General features: G+C 54.6%; 1 protein-coding gene across 1 annotated transcript; it reads left to right on the top strand.

Moving 5' to 3' along the window:
* Positions 1 to 7,946: 7,946 nt before the first annotated feature.
* On the top strand, positions 7,947 to 10,187 carry EPOP (elongin BC and polycomb repressive complex 2 associated protein; the record flags this gene model as incomplete). The annotated part of the gene is made up of 1 exon (XM_084301278.1): positions 7,947 to 10,187. The coding sequence occupies one exon, from the start codon at positions 7,947 to 7,949 to the stop codon at positions 10,185 to 10,187; it is 2,241 nt and encodes a 746-aa protein (XP_084157404.1).
* Positions 10,188 to 22,061: the final 11,874 nt, after the last annotated feature.

The raw sequence follows: 22,061 nt of genomic DNA, 5'->3' as shown, positions 1-22,061 counted from the left end.
ACTGGGGTGCAACTGGGCATTTTCACTGATTTTCTGTTTGCGTCCTTAAAGGAGGTTGTGATTTCAAACCTGAGCAAACTCGGTAACTTTCTGAAACCAAACAACACTTACCGAGTATCACCCAGGCAGCGGGGAAACTGAGCAGGGCGAGTGTCAGCCGTTCCCCTTTTATTGTCGCCAATTAGGCACATGGTGCTGCAAAGAGGGCTCCGGCACTTCCAGCATTTCCCGTACAGAAGATAGCTGCAATCCTCCAGGACATGTTCCTTTAAACACCCCTTTGCCTTTTTATTTACAATAAACACATTTTTGTTAATGAAACCCTCGCCCACTTGCAATCACGCCTCCCCTCCCCAAGCCCCATAAAGCTCCAACTTTGCATATCTGAGCCCTGTTCTGTTGGGCTGGGTCCTTCGGGGGTCCCAGGGTCACGCTGGGGGCAGCAGGGTCATTGTATAGCCATCATGGGTCAATAAGCAACTGGTCAGGCTCTCAATCCACATCAGGCCTTGAAGAGGACTGGGAAATGGGAGAATCCATTCATAATAATAATAAACTTGTCAATCAATAACAGGCAGGAGAAATACTTTGTAAAAGGTAAAAAAAAAAGTTTTTCCTTTTAAAGTTTGACAACATGAAACTTTAGACAGTTTAAAAATGCTCCAAGACTATTTGTCTTTCACGGAGGAATCTTAAATCATAATTGCTTTAATATATAACATTTAAAGGCTTAGGAAGAAGTGTTGTAGGTATGAGTTTGCTGTGCAATTTAAATAAGAATTGATAAATGTTTTTTTTTCAAAGAATATAAAATGCTCTTTGAGAGAAAAGGCAATATCTAAGACCATTCTCTGTTTTATAAAAGGACTGAAAGATCGTGGGTTTCTTGCCTTGCCTTGCCTCTAATTTCTACTGATACCAGCACGTATTGAACGGTGAGGAATAGTTTTGGTTTAAGCTTATCTTAGCAACAAAAATATTTTCCAGCATTCTTTTAATTCTAACCTGAACTAGTGAACACAATCATGCGTTAGTAGTAAATCAGTAGGTTAGACATAATGAGACTTTTCCTGGTTTATCCAGGTTGGATTTAAGGGGAAAAAAACACAGAAGCAAAGCAAGAATTAAGATTCCTTTGCTTGAAATTTGCTACAGAGAAAATGTACGGGGTTTATTATTTAACAATCTGCTTTTTTTTAATTTTTTTTTATTAATAATTGTTCCATGTGAAATGAGACAAGAGACTGGATTAAACAAGAAGGGCAGAAACGACTAAATCACAATGTAATATGGGAAACATCAAAAGGCGATGGAAGAATAATGCAAATTCTCTGCTGGCTTTAAGATCGAGGCATGAAATCTTCGATCTACAAACTCGCTGTCCCTCTCTCTTAGAAGTCTGCTTGGTTTTTGGTGGTGTTTGTTGTTGCTCTTGCCTTGTTTTGTCTTCGCAAGGCGCACACTCAGCTGTCACAAAAATCATCTTTGAAATCGTCGGGAAAAAAATAGCTTGTGAGAGGCAGCAGGAAAATGGAGGTTGTCCCCCTCCAGCCTCCCGGCGCACCCCCGGCAGCTGCCGAGCTCACCAGCACCCTCCTGCACGCCTCTCGGCGGGGATTTCTGCAGGAGAAGGAACCCTCTTGGAACTGCTCAGTTGTATTTGCTTAGGAAAACAAACAAACATATTTTTTTTTCAAGCGGCAGTGTTTATTACTGTATAATTTCCTTCAGCTGCTCTCGAGAAAATGTGGTTTCTTTGTTAGAGGATGCTGAAAGACAGTTTATTAAGAAAGATAGAAGTAAAGCACAAAGTATGAAAGAGTGCCCTTGGGATGGTGAAAGTAAGGGGAAAGATGGGTGCATTTTTAATTCCCCGAGCTGGGACCCTCCTCCCACACCAGTAAAACCCTGCAGCGCAGGGAGAAAACACGGCTCGGCCGTCAAAAAGGCACCGACTCGTTCCTTCTCCCCTCCAGCCCCGACTCCGCTGTGGCCCCACATCCTCTGCGGGCACGGGGCGGCTTCCTGGGACCTGCCCGCTTTGCACGTAAATCTGTGGGTTTTACTCCGAGCAATTCTCTAAATGTTTTAAATGTCGTTGCAGTGGCACCATTTGGTCTGACGCAATTTATTTCTCTCCCTAGGCCCCTCCGGTGGTTTAAATCCCCCAGTTTTCATCAGTTTGTACTTTTTATTTTTTTTTTCTTCATTTTTTTTTCCTTCTAAAAACATGTTGTTTAGAGGAAAAGGGAACAACAGCAGCACACAGCCCTAGCCTGCAACAGAGCTAGCTGAGCCTACTTTCAAAATAAGCACACTTTTCTGTCTTTGTATGTTGAAACAAAAGAGAGCGAAGCGGGATTTGCATCTTTATAAATTGTCACTAAATACTGCTTTTGTTTGCATGGGGTAGTACCTAAAGGAAAAATCCCCAAAGAACCAAACATCTACTAATAATGCCCCGTGCATCATAGCACAAATTCGCTGCAAATTATACGAACTGGTTGCATACAAATACAGAGCTCTGTGAAGGTTTATGCTCTGCCCTTCTCTCCAGCCACTGGTTTTCCCGAAGCCTATTATAAGCATGAAAATAAATAAATGGCTAAATTCACATATTCTTTTATTAACAGCAGGATTCATTAAAATACTAGTAAACGATGATGCAATGAGCTTGAGGTTTAGATGAAGAGCCGAGAAACATTTTTTGGTGGCTGGGTTCAATACGAATCACGAACTGCCCATGGAGAGGAAACTTTCTAAGGAGGGAAATCCTGAAAAATAACTCTGCCCCGTGGGAATGTGAGGGAATATCTCTGCCCCTGAGTGCATCTGAGAGCATTTTAGCAACCCCTGGCTGCTGGCAGCACGGAGCTGGGTGCTGGGGAAGGGAGGCAGTCGCAGAGCCACCACGGCCCCAAGCGAAGGCAACGTTTTCACTCGGGCCTGGCTGTCTGTCTGTCCGTCCATCTGTCCTGCAGGCCGGGCTGGGCTGGTGGCGTTTGGATCTGCTTCTCTGGCTCCCTCCTGTAGCCTGTAAAATGTTACAGAGACGTTTAAAAAGCCAGTGCACCAAGTGATTTGTAGAAATATTTTCATCCCGGACAGTTTAAGTGCCTGTCAGGAGTAACTGCCTCTGATCAAAATATTACGGGTCTTAGGCAGTGCCTGGTGCTGAGGCTGCTTTCAGCTCCCTGCAGACGCGGTGGGCTGCCTCTGGGTCTTCTAAAGCCATTCGAAATACATGTATTAAAAAATAAAAATAAAAATAGCAATATTTTCCTTGCAACCCCCCTTCATACCCGAGCCAAAGGCTTTCTCCATGATCCCCCCAGAGGTGTGGAGTGTCCTGCTGGGAGCACGAGGCCCTTGCTGCCCTCCAGCAGGGAGATGCAGCCTCGCCGTGAGGGTTTCAGGATGGGACCAGCTGTGTGGGTGCTTTCTGAGGGGTGCCTGCTCTGCACAGGGGCACGCTCAGGCTGTCCCCTTGCTGTAGGGACCTCTGCGTGGAGCGATCTTGGCACCATTTTTGCCACCTCATTTTCTGGAATTTGTTTCCCACCAGAAAAAAAAAAAAAAAAAAAAAAAGAAAGATAATAAAATGATTCTGTGCAATTGACATAATTAAATGGGACCAATACTAATCACCTTTTCTGTGGTAAATTGGACATAGCTCCTTACTAAGTGCTGCCTGCTCCGTGAAGCTCCCTGTGCTTTCCCCTGCCCTCACCCCAGCTCCCCCCAGCACTGTCCCTTTCCTTTTCCACCTGCCCTTCACACACATTTCCCCCCTTGCTTGCTCGATGGGCTCTCCACGAAGGCTGGTGAACTTGGGAAACCCCCAGGTGAGCTCTGGGCAGTGTGAGCAGACCCAAATGGGCCGTTTGTTGCCACAGCCCGACCTGTGCTGAGAGACCTGACATACCAGGAGCCCAGCCCCAAAATGCTTCCTCCTAGGGTCAGCCCAAGCCTATCTGGAGTTTTCTTGGGGTTTCTTGTTTTTTCTTTTCCTGCCCCAGCCTTTGATTCCCACCGGCACCCTCACTCCAGGTCAAACAGCAAGCGGGGCGCTGAGGAAGCTGCCAGCTGCGGGCCCCAGCTGCTCGCCCTGGCTGAGGGAGGTGTTTGCAGCCTCCTTGCCTCCTACAACCTGAGAGCCTCAGCACTGCTGGCCAGGGAAGTCTCCTCCTTGCCTGCAGCCACCCGTACCCTGTCCTCACATGTGAACTCCAATGCCAAGCAAAACCACACCTAGACACAGCTAGACCTGCTTGGGGCATTGCTTGGGGGTCTGCTTTCCAACCAAGCTGGCCCCCCAGCAGAAACGTAGCCCGAGAGGCTCCCCCTCCTCTTATTTTGCTCTGAACTGCCCACGTACCCCAGCTCCAACACCCCTCTGCCGAGGGGAAGGGAAAAGGCTGGGAGGTGGGGGGGTGCTGCTGCACACCCTGTGCTGCCAGGACCCTGGGAAATGGGAATATCCCAACAACTTGGTAACTTTGATTGCTTCCTGCAGAAACTGCCAGCCAACCGACAGGTATAAGGCAGAAACGTGCCAGGGCCTCACGGGTGGCATCACCACGGTGACCCCCGGGTGGTTGTCCTCTGCCTTGGGCTGAGCCCCCCCTGCCCACCCCAAGACCTGCAGCTCCTCCTGTGTCCTCTTCCACAGCAGGCCTGCCCCGACCGCAGCGATGCACATAGGTACGTGTAAAAGCTGTCACACCCCTAACAGCTCCAGCTCCTCTACAAAATCATAAAGCAGCAGCGAAGGTGATAAGGCAAGGGCCAATGGGCTCGTTATGCATACAGTAAGTGACCTGGGGCTGGGGCAGCAAGGGACGCTTACGGGGTAACACGGAGCTGTTACGGGGCCACTGAAACCTGTGCGCCTCCAAACCACGGCCCTGCTGCGAGCACCCAGCCCACTGCTGCAGATGGGTGGGTTTGCAGGGTCTGCGTGTCCCACGTCGAGCTGTCTGTGTCTGTATAGAGACATCAGCACGCGCACACGCACACATATTCCATCCCGAACTTTATTCATAGCCAAAATATTGTCAATCTGGGTTTCTATTGACGGAGATTTAATGGGAAATGACGTATCCATACATTTGCCTGTGCGTGGCTTGTGAGCCCTGTTTCCTCCTGGCTTGCGATCAGGGGTCTCTGTGTCCTCTCTAAAGCCCTACAAGCGGTCAGAAGCAGTTTATTGCGCTGCTCGAACTTGTATTTTCTTTACAAGAGCCCCTCATAAACCCCGCGGCTGCATCAGCCGCATCGGACAGGGATATTACATGCCAGCTCCTTCCCTCCACCCCACGCTCCCCTCCTCCAGTCTGGCACGGAGCAGTGCTCAGCCTATAGGTAAAATGGCTCTGGCTTTCTGTGGAAACAAAAATACCCAGGATCTCCCTTTTTATTTGCAAAGGGAAACTCCAGTCTGGCTGCGAGCAGGACTTCTCGTGGTCCCTCGCGGCGAGCTGCGCCGACAGCAGCCCCTCTGCAGCAGCCAGCTGCAGGATCCCCGGACCGGCCACGTTCCGTCCAGCGCGATGCAAACTCTCCCCCCTCCCCTCTGCCCAAACAAAGAGGAATTTCGTGTTTGTGTTGGACGGCAGACCTTTACTCACAGGAAACTCTCTGCCTGTGGAAAACGAGGGTGAAATGTGCTGGTTTAACGCAGCCAGATCTGGAGAATGTGGCATTTTCTTTTCTCAGCAAGGCCACGAGTTTGCGGGGTGTGTGCGCACATGTGTGCTAGGAAGGGGAAAAATCCTGCCATTGATTTCTTCTGCAGCAGGATCGATACGGCATCGGCTCGCCTGTGCGTGAGGCTTGCCTCTCGTCTATCGGCGAGAAGGTAAATGCAAATCAGGTGATCTCCGCTCCCAAATTAAAGGCAATGTTGGAGTTATTTTAATTTTTTTTACACACGTACTCAGGAATGTGCTTCCTCCTCCTCCTCCTATGGGATTGTTTCTAAATCGGGATCATTTGTGGTTGATTGTACATATAGTTTAACAAATTATTATTATCAAATTACTCAGATTTTGCCATTTGAACCACAAAAAAGCAGAGGAAGACTAAAAGCAACTTTTCATGTGGGAGACAGACGAAGCTTAAAAGGGAACAGCATGCGCTGCAGAGCTGCAGCCTCCCTTCCCCCAAAAAGGTTTCCGAGGTAACTGTTTCCCCAAAATTAGCCTCCTGAGCAGAGAGTTAAAATCACTCGGTCCAGCCTCCGCGGCTGCACGCCCTTCGCTCAAGTAGCTCCAGGTTTATAAAGAAATAGAAGGGACGGGACAATGGAGCTCCGGGCTGGGTGAGGGTGGGTTTTTTTCCCCCTCCCTTGGAGACAGAAATCTGCAATCCTCCTTTTGGGAAAACGGCGTCTGGTTTGTAAGGCAGGAGCGAGCTACCAAATGCCGAAGAAGTCTTGGGAAGTTTGAAATAAAGTTAAGCAGCACACAAAGGCATGCAAATGAATTTCCTTTTTTTTATCCCTCTCTTTTTTTTCCTTTTTCGTTTTCTTTCTTTTTTCTTTCATTTTTTGTTTTCTTTTTTAAGAGAACGTTTGGAAGAAAAGATGAAAAGTGAATAAGGCAAGCGTGTGAGTAAAAAGGAATACGAGTATCTTTGCATTGCTTTTATTTGCACTGTTGCCGATGTTATTGTTGATTCTAAGCTCCAGTCCGTGCTCATTCCAGATCATAAATACAGTAATTGGCAATTAATAAGCATTCCACTCCGGGTTGCACGATGAATTGTTGCAGAGTCAATCGTTTTGAACAACTCGCTCAGAGTAAAACCTTTCACGGTTTATTAAATATATACGTGCACGCACACACACCCATCCCAGAGGAATTCGGGGAGATTTTTGGAAAGCGCAGCAACCTCCCTGCAGCCGAGCCGGAATGCCCCAGCCCGAACAAAGCAGAGGCTCCGGGCGAGCTGAGCCTGAAACTACCTCGAAAACGCAGCGTTTTGTGTGTGTGTGTGCGTTTTTTTTTTTTTTTTTCCCCATTTTAATTTTTTTTTTCTTAAAAGAAAACCCCGGTGGCTATTGTGTGGGACTGCCCTGGGCTGGATGGGAGGGGGGGGGGGGGGGCGCGGTGCGGGGCTGCGCTGCGCGGGGCTTGCGCGGGGTTCGCGCGGTGTCGGGGCTTGCGCGGGGCTTGCGCGGGGCTTGCGCTGCGCGGGGGTGTGCGTGTGAAATGTTGGGGGGCCGTGACGTCACGGCGCGCCGCTGCCCAATCAGCGCGCGGGCCGCGGGCCCGGCTCCGCGGGGTGTTCCCAGGATGAAGCGGCCGCGGCGGCGGGGCCGCGGGAGCGGAGCCCGGCCAAGGTGGGAGCGCCACGGAGCCCCGGGGCTCCCCCGCCTCGCCGCGGCCCCGCCGCTGCCGCTTCTGCCGCCCCCCCCGCGCCGGTAGCTTTGTTTGCTCAAGCATCTCAGGGGCTTCGCGCAACGGAGCGGGGGGGGCTGCGCTTGTTGCTCCCCCCCCCCCCCACCACCTCTTCCCCCCCCAGTCGCCCCCCGGGGGTTATTTTCGGAGGGGAAGGTGGGGTGCGCGGCCGCGGGGTGGGACCTGGCTGGGGGGAGCCCGGAGGATGCGAGATGTTTGACTTCTTTTTTTTTTTTTTTTTTCCTTTTTTCCTTTTTTTTTTTTTTTTTTTTCTTTTTGCCGGGGAGGGGGAAGACGAGGAGTCGAGCCCCAGCCCGGGAGGAACGGGGTGTTTGGAAGATGTTGCGAGCCATTGACCGGAGCGTTTGAAGGGGTGATCGGCTGCTTTGGCTTTTTTTTTCTTTTTTTTTTTTTTTTTTTTCTCCCCTCCCCCCTCCCCCACCTCTCCGGAGGGGTAGGGATGTGTGATCAGGGAGTGGAAACAAATATGTCCTTATTTTCAATGCCCCCTTTGAAAGAGACAAAGTAAACGCTCCTTGCAAAATGTTCCTGACCTGCGAAGGGACCTTCGGAATTGTTCCAGCCACCATGGATTACAATGGGGAAGCCAGGCCGGGGGATTTTCATGCCGGCTATCAAGAAATTGAAGGGATAAACTTGGGATACTTACAGATCAATGGCACCCAGATGTTTGCCTTGGCCCAGGTCCTCAGCGACCTGTTTAAGGATATCCCCAGGACCACCATCAGCAAGAAGATGGAAACCTTAAAGATCAAGAGCCGACGCTGCGATCTCAAGGAGCTCCGGACCCTCAAAGCCATCCACTCGGTGCCCACCCGCGCGGTGAAATGCTCGCTCATATCCAAGGCGGACCTGGAGGCTCTCTGCACCTCCTGCAAGAGCCTCAGCCCCAGGAGGAGGAAGAGGAAAAGGAAGAGCAAGCGGAGGGAGCAGCTGCTGCTGCCGGACCCCGGGGAGCTCTTCGCCTGCCCCCGGCCCCAGCTGCTGCCGCCCTGCCGAGCCGGCGCCTGCTGCGCGCCCCCGGCCCCCGGGCGCCCCAAGCTGCCCCCGGCCTTGGCCAAAGCGCGCTCGGCGCCGGCGGCGCTGCTGCCGCAGCCGTTCCACCACCGGCCCTTCCCCGGCCTCGAGAGGGCCCCCCGGGGCCGCCGGGGCTGCGGGCTCCCGGAGCGCGGCGGGCTCTTCGGCGGCGTGCTGGGCGCCTACCCCCGCGACCTGGCGCTGCTGCACCCCGCGGCCGCGCACCCCGCCGCGCACCCCGCGGCGCTCGCCGAGCCGGGCCGGCGCAAGCGGGGCCCCTGCTGCGCCAAGGGGCTCTTCCCGGCCGAGAAGGGTCCCGGGGGCGCCAGGAAAGGCCGCTCGTCCGCTTTCCCCGGCTCCAAGAGGCAGGGCACCTCCGCCGGCTACTCCAGCGACTCGGACTCCAGCCTGGACTTCGGCGGGTCCAGCCCCGCCACCTCCAGCGACTCGTCGGAGGAGGAGGAGGAGGAGGAAGAGGAGGAGGAGGAGGAGGAGGAAGGGGACACGTCGTGCAGCAGCGAGGAGGGCAGCTCCTCGGAGTCGGAGAGCAGCTCGCTGTGCAGCGGGGACTCGGTGCAGAGCACCCGGTACAGGCAGGCGGCTCTGCCCCGCTTCCAGCCGCAGCCCCCCCGGGAGCCCCTCGGCGACGAGCGCCCCGCGGAGCCCCCCCCGGGCGCGGGCAAGGCGCTGCGCCCCGACCCCGACCTCCTCTTCCTCTCGCAGCAGCTCTGGGCCAGGACTTTGCGAGCATCAACTTCGGAAAGTTTGAGCCCGGCTCCAGCCCTGGGCTCGGGGGCCCAGCCGCAGCCGGAGCTGTACGCAAAGCAGGAGGCCTCCCCTTCCTCCTCCTCCTCTTCCTCCTCCTCTTCCTCCTCCTCCTCCTCTTCCTCCTCCTCCTCTCCCCCTCCCTCCCCGAGCAGCACCCCTGGGGGGGACCCGCAACAAAAGGAGGGCGGCTTTGGGGACGCAGAGCCCTGCGCCAAAGGGAAGGATTTGCACAAAGATGCCTCGAACAATAGAGCCTCGTTAGGCCCCAGTGACCAAGCAGAGAGGCAGAGCGAAGCTTTAGCCGGCCGAGCGGCTTCCCAAGAGCCGGCCCCGGGCTCGGCCCCGCAGCCCCCGGCCCCGGAGCTGGCGGGGAGCCTCGGCCCGGCGCCCCCCGGGGAAGCGGGGGAGCCCCGGCGGGAGCACTTTGACAGGCTCATCCGGCAGTCCAAGCTGTGGTGTTACGCCAAGGGGTTCAACGTGGACGGGAAAAGTTTGCGCCACGGAGGGAGGACGGAGCCCTGCAAAGCTGCAGAGCTCAAATCCCCCGGCTCCAAAAGAGCAGAGAGCCCCAGCACCTTGTCAAACAAAGCTTTGAAAGGCAATGGCTCGGAAAGGAATGCCAAGCGCAGACGCCTTGCCAGAGGCGCTGAGGCAGAAAGGCAACAGAGCTCCTCTAAAGGGAGGCCACAAAAGACTCAAAGGAGGAATGCCAAAAAGGGAAACACTCATTGCAAACGCCTCGGCAGCGCCGGGCCAACCCCGCCTCGGAATTCCTTCAGCCTCATGGGCAACTTCCCCTGTATTCCCTCCCTGGTCGTGGGGGAAGATGGGGACCTGTGTCCTGCCTCCTCCCTGGGGGTCAAAAACTCCTGGGCCCTCTCCAAAACTCACCCGCTGTGGAGCTGGCACCTGGGGGGCAACGCCATCCCGGTGCCCCCCAGCCTCAAATTCCGGGGCTATAGCTTGGAGGATCTCTAAGGACCGCGGACGGCCCGGAGGAAAGGTTTACACGCAACAGATGCGAGCCGCAGGGCGGGCGGGGGCCGGGGCCGGGGCCGGGCGGGGGGCGCGGGGCCGGGTGGGGGGCGCGGGGCCGCCCCGAGATGCTGAGCCCCGGGGGCGGCCGGGCCGGGCTCTGCCGGCGAAGGGGGCCCGCGGCGGGTGCGGGGCCGTGAACGGGTGCGGGGGCCGGGCGGGGGCTCCCCGCTCGGGCCGGGGCTGAGGTTTCGGTCCCCCCCGTGCGCCGGTTTCACGATGCTGGAAGGAGCACTCGGACCGAGGGGCGCCGACCCCTCGCCCCCGGGCTCTCCGCTTTTGTCCCAGCGCCGAGCTTGGGGCGGGGGCGCGGCGCCAGGTGGGGGCGCGGGGGGGTCCCCCCGGGCCGAGCTCGCCCCGGCCGGCAGCGTCGCCCCTTCCCCGCCCTGGCCGCGCTCCGCTCCCCACCCCCGGAAGCCAAAAACCGCTGAAACGAGGAAAGAATAGAGCCGATTTCTCCCTTTGCCTCCATAAATGCAGTGGATTAAAGTAATAATAATCACACGCAGAGAGAAATAATGATGTCATGCAGCATAAACACTCCTTTTCGGCCCGAGTCAATCCCGGCGAAATTGGGAGCAGCTATTGCAAATAACTATATTAATAGCAATGTAATGTTTTCTGTCTACTTAAGAGACAGGAAGAAAACACAAACTTTAAAAAGACCAGGAAATTCTGTTTGCTAAAAGAAAACAGGAGGCTTTGAGAGGAAGTTATCTGAAACTGCTGCATGTATATTAAAAAAAAAAAAAAAAAAAAAGTGGGTTGTTTGCTGGATAATAACCCTAACTGCGCTAGCCTAAAGGTAGCAGGCCTGTAAAAGCTTTACGGGCACAAGAAATAGGATCCAGGAGCATTAGCAATAGAGTACAGATGGACAATTTGATCTCTCCCGAGCTCCGAAGTGGAATGCGGGGAAGAATGTGGGGGGAATGTCTCTCCTCTCTGCAGAGGAAATCATATCCCAGTTTAACTTTTCTTGCAAACCACTGTCTTTGTAACTGGCTCTTTTGACTATTTCTGATGTGATTTCCACCCCGCTTTGGCATCAAAGCCCGCCGGGCCCTCTGAAGCCTGCTCGTTCCGGAGACGTTAGGCAAACCAAAGCTGCTGCGGCTCGGGGGAGCGGGGGTGGGTTTTCCCCCTTCTTTTCAACGGAAAATGTTCGCAGCCCGCGGCCGGGCGGGCGCGGCCGGGATCCCGCAGCGCGTTTCGGCCCGGCCCGGGGCCGCCGTTCCCCCCCCGCTGCCCCCCTCCCGCTGGGAGCAATCCCCCGGCCCTCCGCAGCGGCCTCCTCGTCCCACGGAAAGGGAAGGGAGAGGGAAGGGGAAGGGAAATCATCGCAGGATTCAAAGAAAATATTCCCGTCTGCCACGGCTGATTTTGATTTTTTTGGTTTAATTCCACCAGCGGGTAAAAAAAATGGCATTTTTAAGGTCAAACGTATTTTGTATCTATTAAGCTATGTTTTTCTTGGAGCTGGTGAATTGTTGCTAAAAGCGGTGTTTGTTTGACTTGGGTTTGCAGCGGGTTTTTGGTTAACTGCGGTTTTTGTTGACTTCAGCCCGCCGCCCGGAGCAGCGGCGGGGCCGAAATCGTCGCGTCCCGGGGCCGGGCAGGCTTCGGCCGCAGCCATGGGGGGGTCCCCGGTGTCCCCTAGAGCTTTCGGGGCGCGCCAGGGCCGAGCCGGGCCGAGCCGAGCCGAGCCGAGCCCGTCGCCCTCCCGCCCGGCCCGCGCTAGCACCGCGTGTGCCGGGAGAAACGAAAGGAACGCGGGGCCGGGGCGGCGGTGCGGGACCGTGCGGGGCCGTGCGGGGCCGTGCCCGCGGGAGGAGCCGCACAAAGGCGGCGCGGGGCTGCGGGCTGCAAAGCCCCGGCCCCAGCTCTCCGCGCCGCCGGCGAGCGCGCAGGAATTACCGAGCGAAAAGCGAAGAGCAAAAAAAAAAAAAAGCAAAAAAAAAAAAAAAAAGCAAAAAACGAAAAGCAAAAAATAAAAGGCAAAAAATGAAAAGCAAAAAGCAAAATTGGAAAACCAAATGCAAAAAGCGAAAAGCAAAAAGCGAAAAGCAAAAAGCAAAACGCAGCCGCAACCGGAATCCGCAGCTCCGGCTGCCGCGGGCAGGGGCGCGCAAAGAACTCAGGAATTTCTCTGCGGGATGAAATCACCTCAAGCCGCGCGGGGCAGCGGCAGCAGCCACCACCCCGGGCGCAGGCCCACGGACATTTCTCTCCGTGGATGTGTGCATTTGTACACGGGGGTGCGTGGGAGCCCGGCTGGTAACACACGGCCTGTGCGTGCACTGTGCACGTACACATTTCTCTGCTCGCACACGTAAAGTACGAGTGTGTGTAGCTGTGTACATCTGTATATAATGCAAGGGGGTTGTAGCAGGGCTGTGAATACAATACAAAGATTACCTCAAAACTTTCCACACAAACACACCTTGAATGGCTCCTCAAGCAGCAGAAACATCTGGTTCACAGCAGAAATTAACAATAATAATTCCCCCTATTTGTTTCTAAATGTTTCAAAGAAATTGAGCGATCCATAAAAATAATCTTCCCAGCAATCCCCCAGTAAGAGGCTGGAGAGGGGAGTGGCAATGCATCGAAAGTAAACTGAAAAAAAAAAAAAAAAAAAAAAAAGGAAACAAACAAAAAAAAGGAAAACCCAAATTGTTACCTGAAATAGCCTGGTTTGGACTTCAAAAATGAGAAGCCCGAGCAGTAGTTTGTTGGAAGAAGCAATACCTCTGTACAAAATAATGAGCCAGGAGAAGGGGACGCTTTGAGTGTAACAAACGAGTTCTGGTTTTGAGCAAAAATTCAACTTGCATTGCCAGGACGGTATAAAGGGTATAAAGGCACCTTTATAGTGACATTAGTGAGATTGCTTTATTTCCAAACGGGTGCAAGAGAAACAAAACCTGTTTTTTTTTTTTTTTGTTTTTTTTTTTTTCTTTCTTTTTTTTTCTTTTTGTTTCATAAAAAATGTTTGTCTAGTTAGGAGAAAACGGAAAGTATCTTCTTGTAAAAAATAAAGAAAACTTTTATAAAGGGTGCTGCTTTTAAAAATGCAGCAAGCTTTAGACTCAGGAAAATCTCAGCTTGGATACGGTGTGGTGCTTTGTAATCACGGTTTGTAAGGGTTTTTTTTTTTTAGGGGCTGGGGGTTTCAGGGACCTTTGCTCTTGCTTTGCGTTGCTGGATTAAAAACTCACATCCCTCCGTCCCCATCCAGTGGGTTTAAAAATGTCATGTCATGGGTGCTTCTCCTCTGGGCCCCGGCTCCAGGGCTGATTTCTTTGCGGGGTTGCTGCGAGTGGGGCGTGGAGCCGGTCCCCTTCCACGGGTCCCCGCTGGCATCAGGCCCCAGGGGGCTGCGAGCCCCCGGCCCAGGCTGGGCACATCCAGCTGCCGCCACCGCCTTTCCCTGCGCCCCGGCCTGGAACACGTGTCCAAAACGTCCGCCGCGGGGAGGAGAGAGCTGTCGCCTTTTCCAGCCTTGTCTTGGGTTTTCTGTTTAGATTTCCTGTACCTTTATTTATTTGAAGTTGTTGTAAGTATATGACGATGAAAGTGTTAATTCCTGCGTGCAATATGGAATCTAGGCTGAGAAATAAATACGTTTTTTACAGAACCGCCTGCCACTCGGCCCTGTTTGTGCGTGTGTGCGTGCAAGGGGGCGGGTGGGTGGCCAGCGCATGCCCACGTGTGCGGGAGCTGGGGGTGAGATCTCGCTCTGGGGGGGCCGTGTGCTTGCACACCCGGGGTGCACATGTGTGTGTGTGTGTGTGTGTGTGTGCCTGTGCACGTGTGTGCGCCCACGGAGGTTGGGCGCCTTGCGGAGGGCGCGCGTGCCGCTGCTCTATTTATAGCCGCGGCCGTGTCGCCGTGCACATCTGGCTGCGTGTGTTTATTTACGCGCCCTGCCGAAGCTCACGCCTCCGCACGCCCACGTGCACGAACCGGCCCCCGGCCTCGCACCCGCGTGGGCTCGGCACCGGCTGCGCGCGGTGACGTGCGTGTGTCCGCCCAACGTGCCAGCACGTGGGTGGGTGGCTGCACGCACGTGTGCTTGGCTCCGCAGCACGGTGCTCCTCCGGACAAATTTTGCCCCCACGGAAGGTTTTTCCTAAACATTTAGTCAGAAATCACTAGCGACTTCCGTCTAATTTGTAGGCCAGACGCGAGGACGCAGGGACCGTTCCCCGTCCGTGTGTTTCTATTTTGAGGGCCTCAGGAGCTCGTGCCCCTCTCGGAAGGAGCACTTGAGATTTATTTTTAATTCTTTGGCAAAGACAAACGGCTGCAGACTGAGAGGGCTCATCAGAGCAGGGGTGGTAGGTTTAGACCCAAACACTAGAACCAGAACAAGGAGGAGCAGCATGAGGGACTTGTACCTGTGCAGCAGTTTGGGAAGGACCTTGGGGACGTGACCGGGAAGGCAGAGATGCCAGCCCAGGGAGCAGCGATCCGGCTCTCTCCAGGGCAGAAATCTGCCAGATTATCTTTCCAAACCGAGAGAAATGGAAAGAGAAACGAATGGCACCCCCAGTCAGGACCTCATTAGTTATGATTAATAACTGTGCATTATTCGATTGCCACAAAACCGTCTCATGCCTTCGCTTCTGCAGGAGGCCAGGTAAAAACCGTCCCTGCCCTTAAAAATCTCAGACATCCAGATTACACCAGAAAATGGTTATGCAAATCACACGCTCGGCATTTGAAACCGATTTGCAGCCTTTCTTCGTCCCCCTTCTGGCATGGAGGAAAGGAGGCAAAGTCAAAATGAAAAACGTAAAAAACATAAAAAAAATGTTAAAAAAAAAAAGTTTTTTAAAAAAAAGAAAAACGTTAAAAAACTTAAAATTCCCAAAGGCGAGGTCCAGAGCCCCCAGCCCCGACAGAACGTGGGAGCAATGCGGGGCAGGATGCAAAGGGGAGACTGCAGTGGCCTAATCACAGCCAATGACCTCGCTATTATTATTATTATCTTTTAAAGAAGGTAATTTAACAACGACGTTAATTATCTGCTGGGACCAGCACAGGCCTTGCTGGGGAGTGGGCTCTGAGGGGAGCTGAGCCCCCGCGTTTGGGGCTCTTCCATGCCCAAAAGCTGCAGGAGAAAACCCGTGGGCACAGAGCAAGGTGCTGGGGGGCACTGGGGGGGGCACGGCATTTATTTAGTTTAGTGTCAGGGTGTTAATGATGAATTAGATAGCAGAGGAGGGGCTCGGTAAAGCAGCAAGCTGTGAGAAAAAAAGCAGCGCCCCCCTCCCCGGGCGGGCTGGGGGCAGGGGGGAGCTGGGGGGGGGTGAGGGATTAAGTGTCACCGAAGGCCTTTCATTTACCGTGTTTACATGGAGTCAATAGAAGGGAATGGACAAGGGTTTATTGTGAGTTATGAGGCTCTTTCTAACTCCCGTGTTATCAATATCTCCTTCTTAAAAAAAAAAAGAATGCAAAAAATGAGTTTGCTTTTTGAAAAAAAAAAAAAAAAAACACCAACAAAAATTTCTCTGCAAACCTTTCTGGAAGGTGGGAGCCTCCCCACCCAGCCCACAAAGCGCTTCGCGGGATCCTTCAGCTGTTCCATATAAATCTACGGGCTCAATAGGTGGAGTTTATGCTTTTAGCAATTGAAAGAAATTGCCCTAAATGAGGCCATATGGGAAACTGTGCTCATCCTCCCCCTTCCCCAAAACCGGGGGAGGATTCCTCCTGCCCTTTGTCAGAAAGGGAGCTTCTGGGGCTGGATCTGGCTGCTCGGGGCTGCAGTGCGCTCCTCCAGCTGGGGGGCACAGAGCAGCCGAGGGGGGTGAGGAGCTCTGGGGCTGGGGTCCCTGCTTGGGGTTCTGGGGATTTGAGTGGGCTGGGGGCTCGGGGGGCCCCACAGGGCTGTCCCCTTTCAGGGCCAGGCAGTGTGGGCACCCTGCACCCCGACAGCCCCTCGGCATCGTGCCCTGCTCCGGCTCCTCCACGCGCGGGGCCTCGTGTGCCGGGCTGGTTCCTTCCTCCCCAGCTTTTTCCTCCCAGTTTGCAGGCTGGGATCACGCAGCCTTCTCATCAGCTGGAAATACCAGCAACCGCCCGGGCGACTGCTTGTAATTAACCATTCGTTACAGTGGTTAACCCCCCTCCCCAATAACTGAAGGCGTCGTGTAGGAAACTCGGGATCCCGCACGAGAGCGGCGTGCCATAAAAAGGGAGCGACCCGTCGGGATGTGCTCTGAAATCGATCCTCCCCGAGCAGGGTGCGGGGCCCGGGGCGGTGGGGGCCACGTTTCGCTCTGCGGCTGCAACGTGCCGAGGAGCCCCCCTCGGCTCGCGGTGAAGGTCTGAGCCGAGGATTCGTTTCAACCCGATCCTTAATTTCTCATCAGCGGTGGCTGGGGGGGGGGTAGGGGGTCGGGGAAATAACAAAAATGCTGCTGTTGGATTTGTAATTTTATACCCTCAGCCCCGACTGGTTCTGTGTGCTCCTCGCATCGCGCACATGGGCTCGGTGTCGTTTCTCCCCATGCTGCACGAGCAGAAAACGGCGGTGAGGAGGAAGGGAGGCGAGCTCAGCGGCTGCATTTCGGGAGCAGGAGGCTCCGAGGACGCACGTGGGACCAGCTCGGGCCCCTGGGGAACGGTGAGAGCATGGGGGGATTGGGGGGGGATGTGGGGTGCTGCCATCCCCCCACCCCAATGAACATCCTCCTGCGTCCCCCACGGGGGTGCTTTGGAGCAGGGTTGCTTCCTTCCCCTGAATCCTCCGAATAACCCCCATTCTTTACTTACATATTTGTATTTTTTCTTGCTAATTCATGTTTTTCCTGATGCTTACCCAGGTGGGACTCCCTGCCCTGGAAGGTGCCCCAGGGGAGAGGGCTGCACATGCCCGAACGCTGCCTGCACCCCCAGACCCGCTTGGGGACACCGGTGTCCCTCCAAGGGTGGCTGGTGGCCGTCCTGGGTGCTGTCGGGGGGCTGTGGGGCCAGGGGGTGGGGGCCAGGGCAATGCAGTGCCCAGCAGCATCCCGGGGGGGGGGGGCCTGGGCTGTCCGGGGGCTGTCACCTGGCTGCCCACCCCCCTGTAAGGCAGCGGTGGGGTTGGGGGCTGGCTGCTCGCCCTGGCCGCGGGGGCTCCCCGGGGTGTCAGCTTTCCCCTATCTCTCCCAAAAATCTCGGCGGTGTGAACTCTGTGAACCCTGGGCCAGGACCAGCTGTGCTGCCTGGGGGGGGGCAGGGGAGAAGCCCCTTTCAGTTGGTAATGGGCTGCCCAAAGATGTGGCCCCCCCCCCCCCCCAAGTCCCGCCTGCGGGGTGCGGGTCAGGACGTGGTACCCTGGGGTGCAGGTCGGGACCCCGAATGGGGGTGATTTGGGGAGATTTCCACAATTTGCAAGATTTTGTGTTTGTTTTTTTAATTATGCAGTTACAGTGGAGATTCGCTCCTGTTGTATGCTCCAATTTCCTCTATTTTCGTTATTAATTCCTACTGCTCCTACAACTATAACGATCATTTCAGCACTTATTCTTTCAGGAACGACGCCGGTACTGAATCTTTGCAGAACACTTCCGTGGAGGAGAAAAAAAAAAATCCATTAATAGCAGTTTGTGACAGAAAATCGTTTGGGCTATGCTGTCATCATACCTCCTAATACCTGAATAATTAATGTCCTACTTTTTCCCCCCTCTTCAAATATTAAAATGTTTGAATCCTTGTCAAAATTGAACGCCCCTCCTTGAAATTAATTGCCAGTGAAGATAAGAAGAGGTACACGGTTTACAAAATAGATTTTTTTTGTTGTTTTAAATGGGAGAAAAATCCAGGCAGAAGGATTGCTCCCTGGCAGCTGCTGCCTTCGCTGTGTTTCCAACTTTCTGCGCGCAGCGATGGGCGCAGCAGCTCGCACGCTTGATGGGTGCTCGTGTGCGCAGCCCCTCGCATGGAGCACACGTGTGCACGAGCAACGTGCTGCTGGGGGGATCCGTGATCTCTTTTTTTTTTTTTTTTTTTTTTTTGGGGAGGGGGAGGACGGGGCAGCTCCTGGGGCAGGGCCCCCCCCTGCTGCTGCCCTAGGGTTGCGGCTGCTGGCTGACCCTGCTGGTGGCTGGGCTCCTTTAGGAGCCTTCTGGAATATCTGAACGGCGAGGAAAGGCTTTGGGGGGGCTTTTGGGGGAGCCCCACTGCAATCAGAGGCCAGCTCCAGCTCTGGTGAGCTGGGGGGGTGCAGGGTTGCCCCATCCGGAGCTGCTGAGCAGGGCAGTGGAGCAGCTCCCCCCCCCTGCTGTCCCCCAGGACCTGTATTTTTAACGTCCCAAGGGTGCGGCGCTGTCTCTCTTGGTTTAAAACAAAACCAGACAGAGTCTTGAGGGTCAAAAGGGAGGTGGGGGAGGGCTTTTCCCTACCTACCCCCAGACAAAGATCCCTTTGAATCTAATCAAGCAGAAAAGAAACCCCTTTCCTGTGTGTTTTTGTACAAGGGGAGAGGGGTTAGGGCTGCCCTGGAAGGTAAAAGGAAAGGAGATCCCATTTTGCCTTTCAACAATGAGATCTTTATAAATGTTCTCAAAAACCCCTGGCCGTGGAAGGGGAAGGACGCTGCGGCGTTTTCCCAGTGGACAAGGGGAAGGTGGGGGCCGCAGGAGGGGGGCAGGCAGCGGGGGGCTCTGGGGTGCTCGCAGGGCCACATTTTGTGCTGCGTTTTCCATGGGAAGGGGACGTTTCCTGCCCTCATCCTGCTCCACCACCCCGCTGCAGGTCCAGGCACAGCTCCGCTGGTCTGGGTGCTTGGAGGGGACCCTTCCTGCGGAGGGGCTGATCCTGCCCCCGTCTGGATCAGCTGGAGAGCTTGGCCAAGGCTCGGTGGGGATAAGGTGCAGGCGAGGCGATGCGGGGAGATGCTGTGACGGGGGCTATGGAAGCCCCCGTGCAAACCCCAGCACCCCCTGCCCTGGATTTCGGGTCCAGTGCCGGTGCCCCCGGAGCTGCAGGATGGGGTCCGGCTGGTTGTGGGGCTGGGTGCTGTCCCCCGTGGGATGGGACCACGCAGCTGTCCCCTCCCCAGCCCCTGTGTCCCCCCATGCTGAGCCCAGCAGGGTGCTGGTGGCAGCGCTGCTCGCTCTCTCCATCAGCAGAACAAACCCGGCCCTGTCCCCGCTGCAAAAAGCCCCCCGTTGGTGGCAGGGTGGGCACCTTCCCCACGGGTTTCTGCAGCCGTAGCTGTGTCAGCAGCCCTGGCCTCCCTCCACCAGCTCTGCTCTGCGCGGCGGACAGCCTCAGATGCTGCTTTTTACATCCTTTTAACTAATACCACATGACAGTGATTTAAGCTAATCAGCACAACCTCCCGTGTCAATGCAGGAATACTCATAACCTCCGTGTTTACATTAAGTACAGCAGTGTTTCAGCTATAAAAGCACTTTCAAACTGACATTAACTGCAGTGTAACGATGTTAGATTGACTGGAGTTGGGTCAAATGCCTACCAAAAGGCTGCTAGGAAGAAGCTGCTGTTGTATTTACTGCCAAAGCATTAGCGCGGCGTTGTCCTCACGAGGCTGCCTCCCCCCCCCCCCGGAGCCCACGTAAGCTGTTTTGCCTTCATGTGCCAACGCTCTGGGTCGCTTTCCTTCACCAATTCCCATGGGCAAATTCGCTGGGACGCTGCCCTGGGTGCAGAGCATCTTGCTGTGAGATGGGGGGGCCGCAGCACACCCCTGCCCTGCAGCACCAAACCTACACAGCGACAGGGGTGGTTTGCAGGATCGCTGCCCCACAGCCCTGGGTCTCCTTGCCCACACCTCACTGCCCCCCAGCCAGGTTGTGTATGGGGGGACCAAGGGGGACACAGCAGCCCCAGGCAGCTGGGGCAGGGGCTGATCCGAGCACCCTGGGGTGCCCCTGGGTGCCACCCGGCGTCCCTCAGCCTCTCCGAAGCACAGCCCTGACCTCCAGGTGCTGTTGGGTGGCCAGGGAAAGGGGGGGGTGGGGGTGGGTGATGCTTTTTCTGGTTAATCCCAGATGTTCCTGGGCTGCAGATGGTGTCAGGGCACATCCTGCCCCCCTTTTACAAGGCTCCAAACACCTGAATTTATGAAGCATTTCATAACCCTCGCTCACCCTGCGCACATCCTCGCTGCAGACGTCCCACGTGGACGGAGCCTGCCCGTGGGCAGAGCCAGCACCTCTCCTCCTGCACCAGGAGTGGGGTTTTTGGGGCTGGCTCTGGGACCTTTCCAGTTCCCCAGGGCAGGGGCAGGGCTCCTGGTGCCACCTCTGCCCTGGTGGGGGGAGCCCCAAACCCACCCAGCACTCAGCTCCTGCACTTTTCCTCCCCTGCATTTGAGTTTCTCAGGGGTGGCTGGCACCCCCTTCCCTCCCCGCTCAGGTCAGCACTGGTGTGTTTAAAAATAAAACGCATTTTCAAATAAACAGCGAAAGCCTTTAATAAACAATAAAAACTTTAAAATGAAAAGGCTGTAAAAACAAACAAACAAGCTCTTATTTCCCGGGGCCCCCGCGCTGCAGGCACATCCCCACGTGTTTTCTGGCGACCAGGAGGGCAGAGGGGCGATGCTGGGGCTCGAGGCCCCTTCCCAGCCCCCCCCACCAACCTCCTGCACTTGGGGGCTTTAGTGGGGGCAACACACCCCAGCTCACACACGTGTACACCCAGGTTTATCTGCATCCACCTCCTCCAGCTCTGCCTAGCCCCTCTGCCCACGCAGCAGCAGCTTTTTATTTCACCCCAACTTATTTTTTTTCCATGGGTTTCATGGCCGGGAGGGACCGGGGCTGTCATTCCCCTGCTGAGGTCCTCTCTGAGCATCCAGCACCCAGCTCCTCGTGGCCATCCCCGCAGCCCCGGGCCCAGGAGGACCCTGGCGAGGGCCGGGCTGAGCCCCCGGGGCCGGGGCTGGGGCCGGTGCTGGCGAGCGCTGCCCACACGGTGGCAATATCTGCCCGGAGAGCCCGGGCTGCGCTTGGATGCCGGGGCTCTGCTCGCACAGGTGTGGGCTTTGCTGCCCGGAAATGCGTGGTGGGGTTTGATATTTTATTTTATTTTATTTTATTTTATTTTATTTTATTTTATTTTATTTTATTTTATTTTATTTTATTTTATTTTATTTTATTATTTTATTCTTTTTATTATTCTTTTTTTATTCTTTTTTATTTTATTCTTGTTTATTCTTTTTTTAATTCTTTTTTATTTTATTCTTTTTTATTCTTTTATTTTTCTTTGGTTCATTTGGTTTTCCTCTCCTCTTTCTCCACCACACCATGCCTGAGAGCTGCCAGGCACTGGGCAGGGAGGTGCAAGGTGCTGGGAGCCCCCTTTGCCCTGGGCACGCGGCTGCTGGCAGCAGATCTGGGGGGGCCGCAGTGGCTCCCCCCTCACAGGCAGGGCTGCCCTGGGGGCAGAGGCTGCTGCCAGTGCTTTGCCATGAGAACGGAGGCTTCCACACTTGTTCCTTGTCTTGGGCAGGGTAAAAACTCAACTTTTTTTCTCCAGAGCTGGGGGAACATTTCCAGAGCTACCCGGCTGCTGCAGCATCTCTGGTGCTAGCACTTCAAAATATTGACTTGAAGTTCTGATGTTCTTTGCCTGTAATTTAAATCGTGAAATAAAATGTTCTGTGGTTCAAAGGAAGTCGCATCCCACCGTGTTTTTCTTCAGTCCTTTTCCTTTAACTGGAAAACTTATCCGGACCAATTATTTCAGGCAAATGAATTCATTCTCGACGAGTTGGAATTTTCTGTGAAAAATGTTTAATCAAAACATTCCCAAACAGCCCTACTGTTAGCAACCAACAGATGTGTT

The sequence above is a fragment of the Netta rufina genome, assembly GCF_964035555.1.
Source record: "Netta rufina genome assembly, chromosome: 24".
NCBI classification, from domain to species: Eukaryota; Metazoa; Chordata; class Aves; order Anseriformes; family Anatidae; genus Netta; species Netta rufina.
Note: the sequence above shows the minus strand (reverse complement) of the source record. Positions and strands in the feature narration are given on the sequence as shown.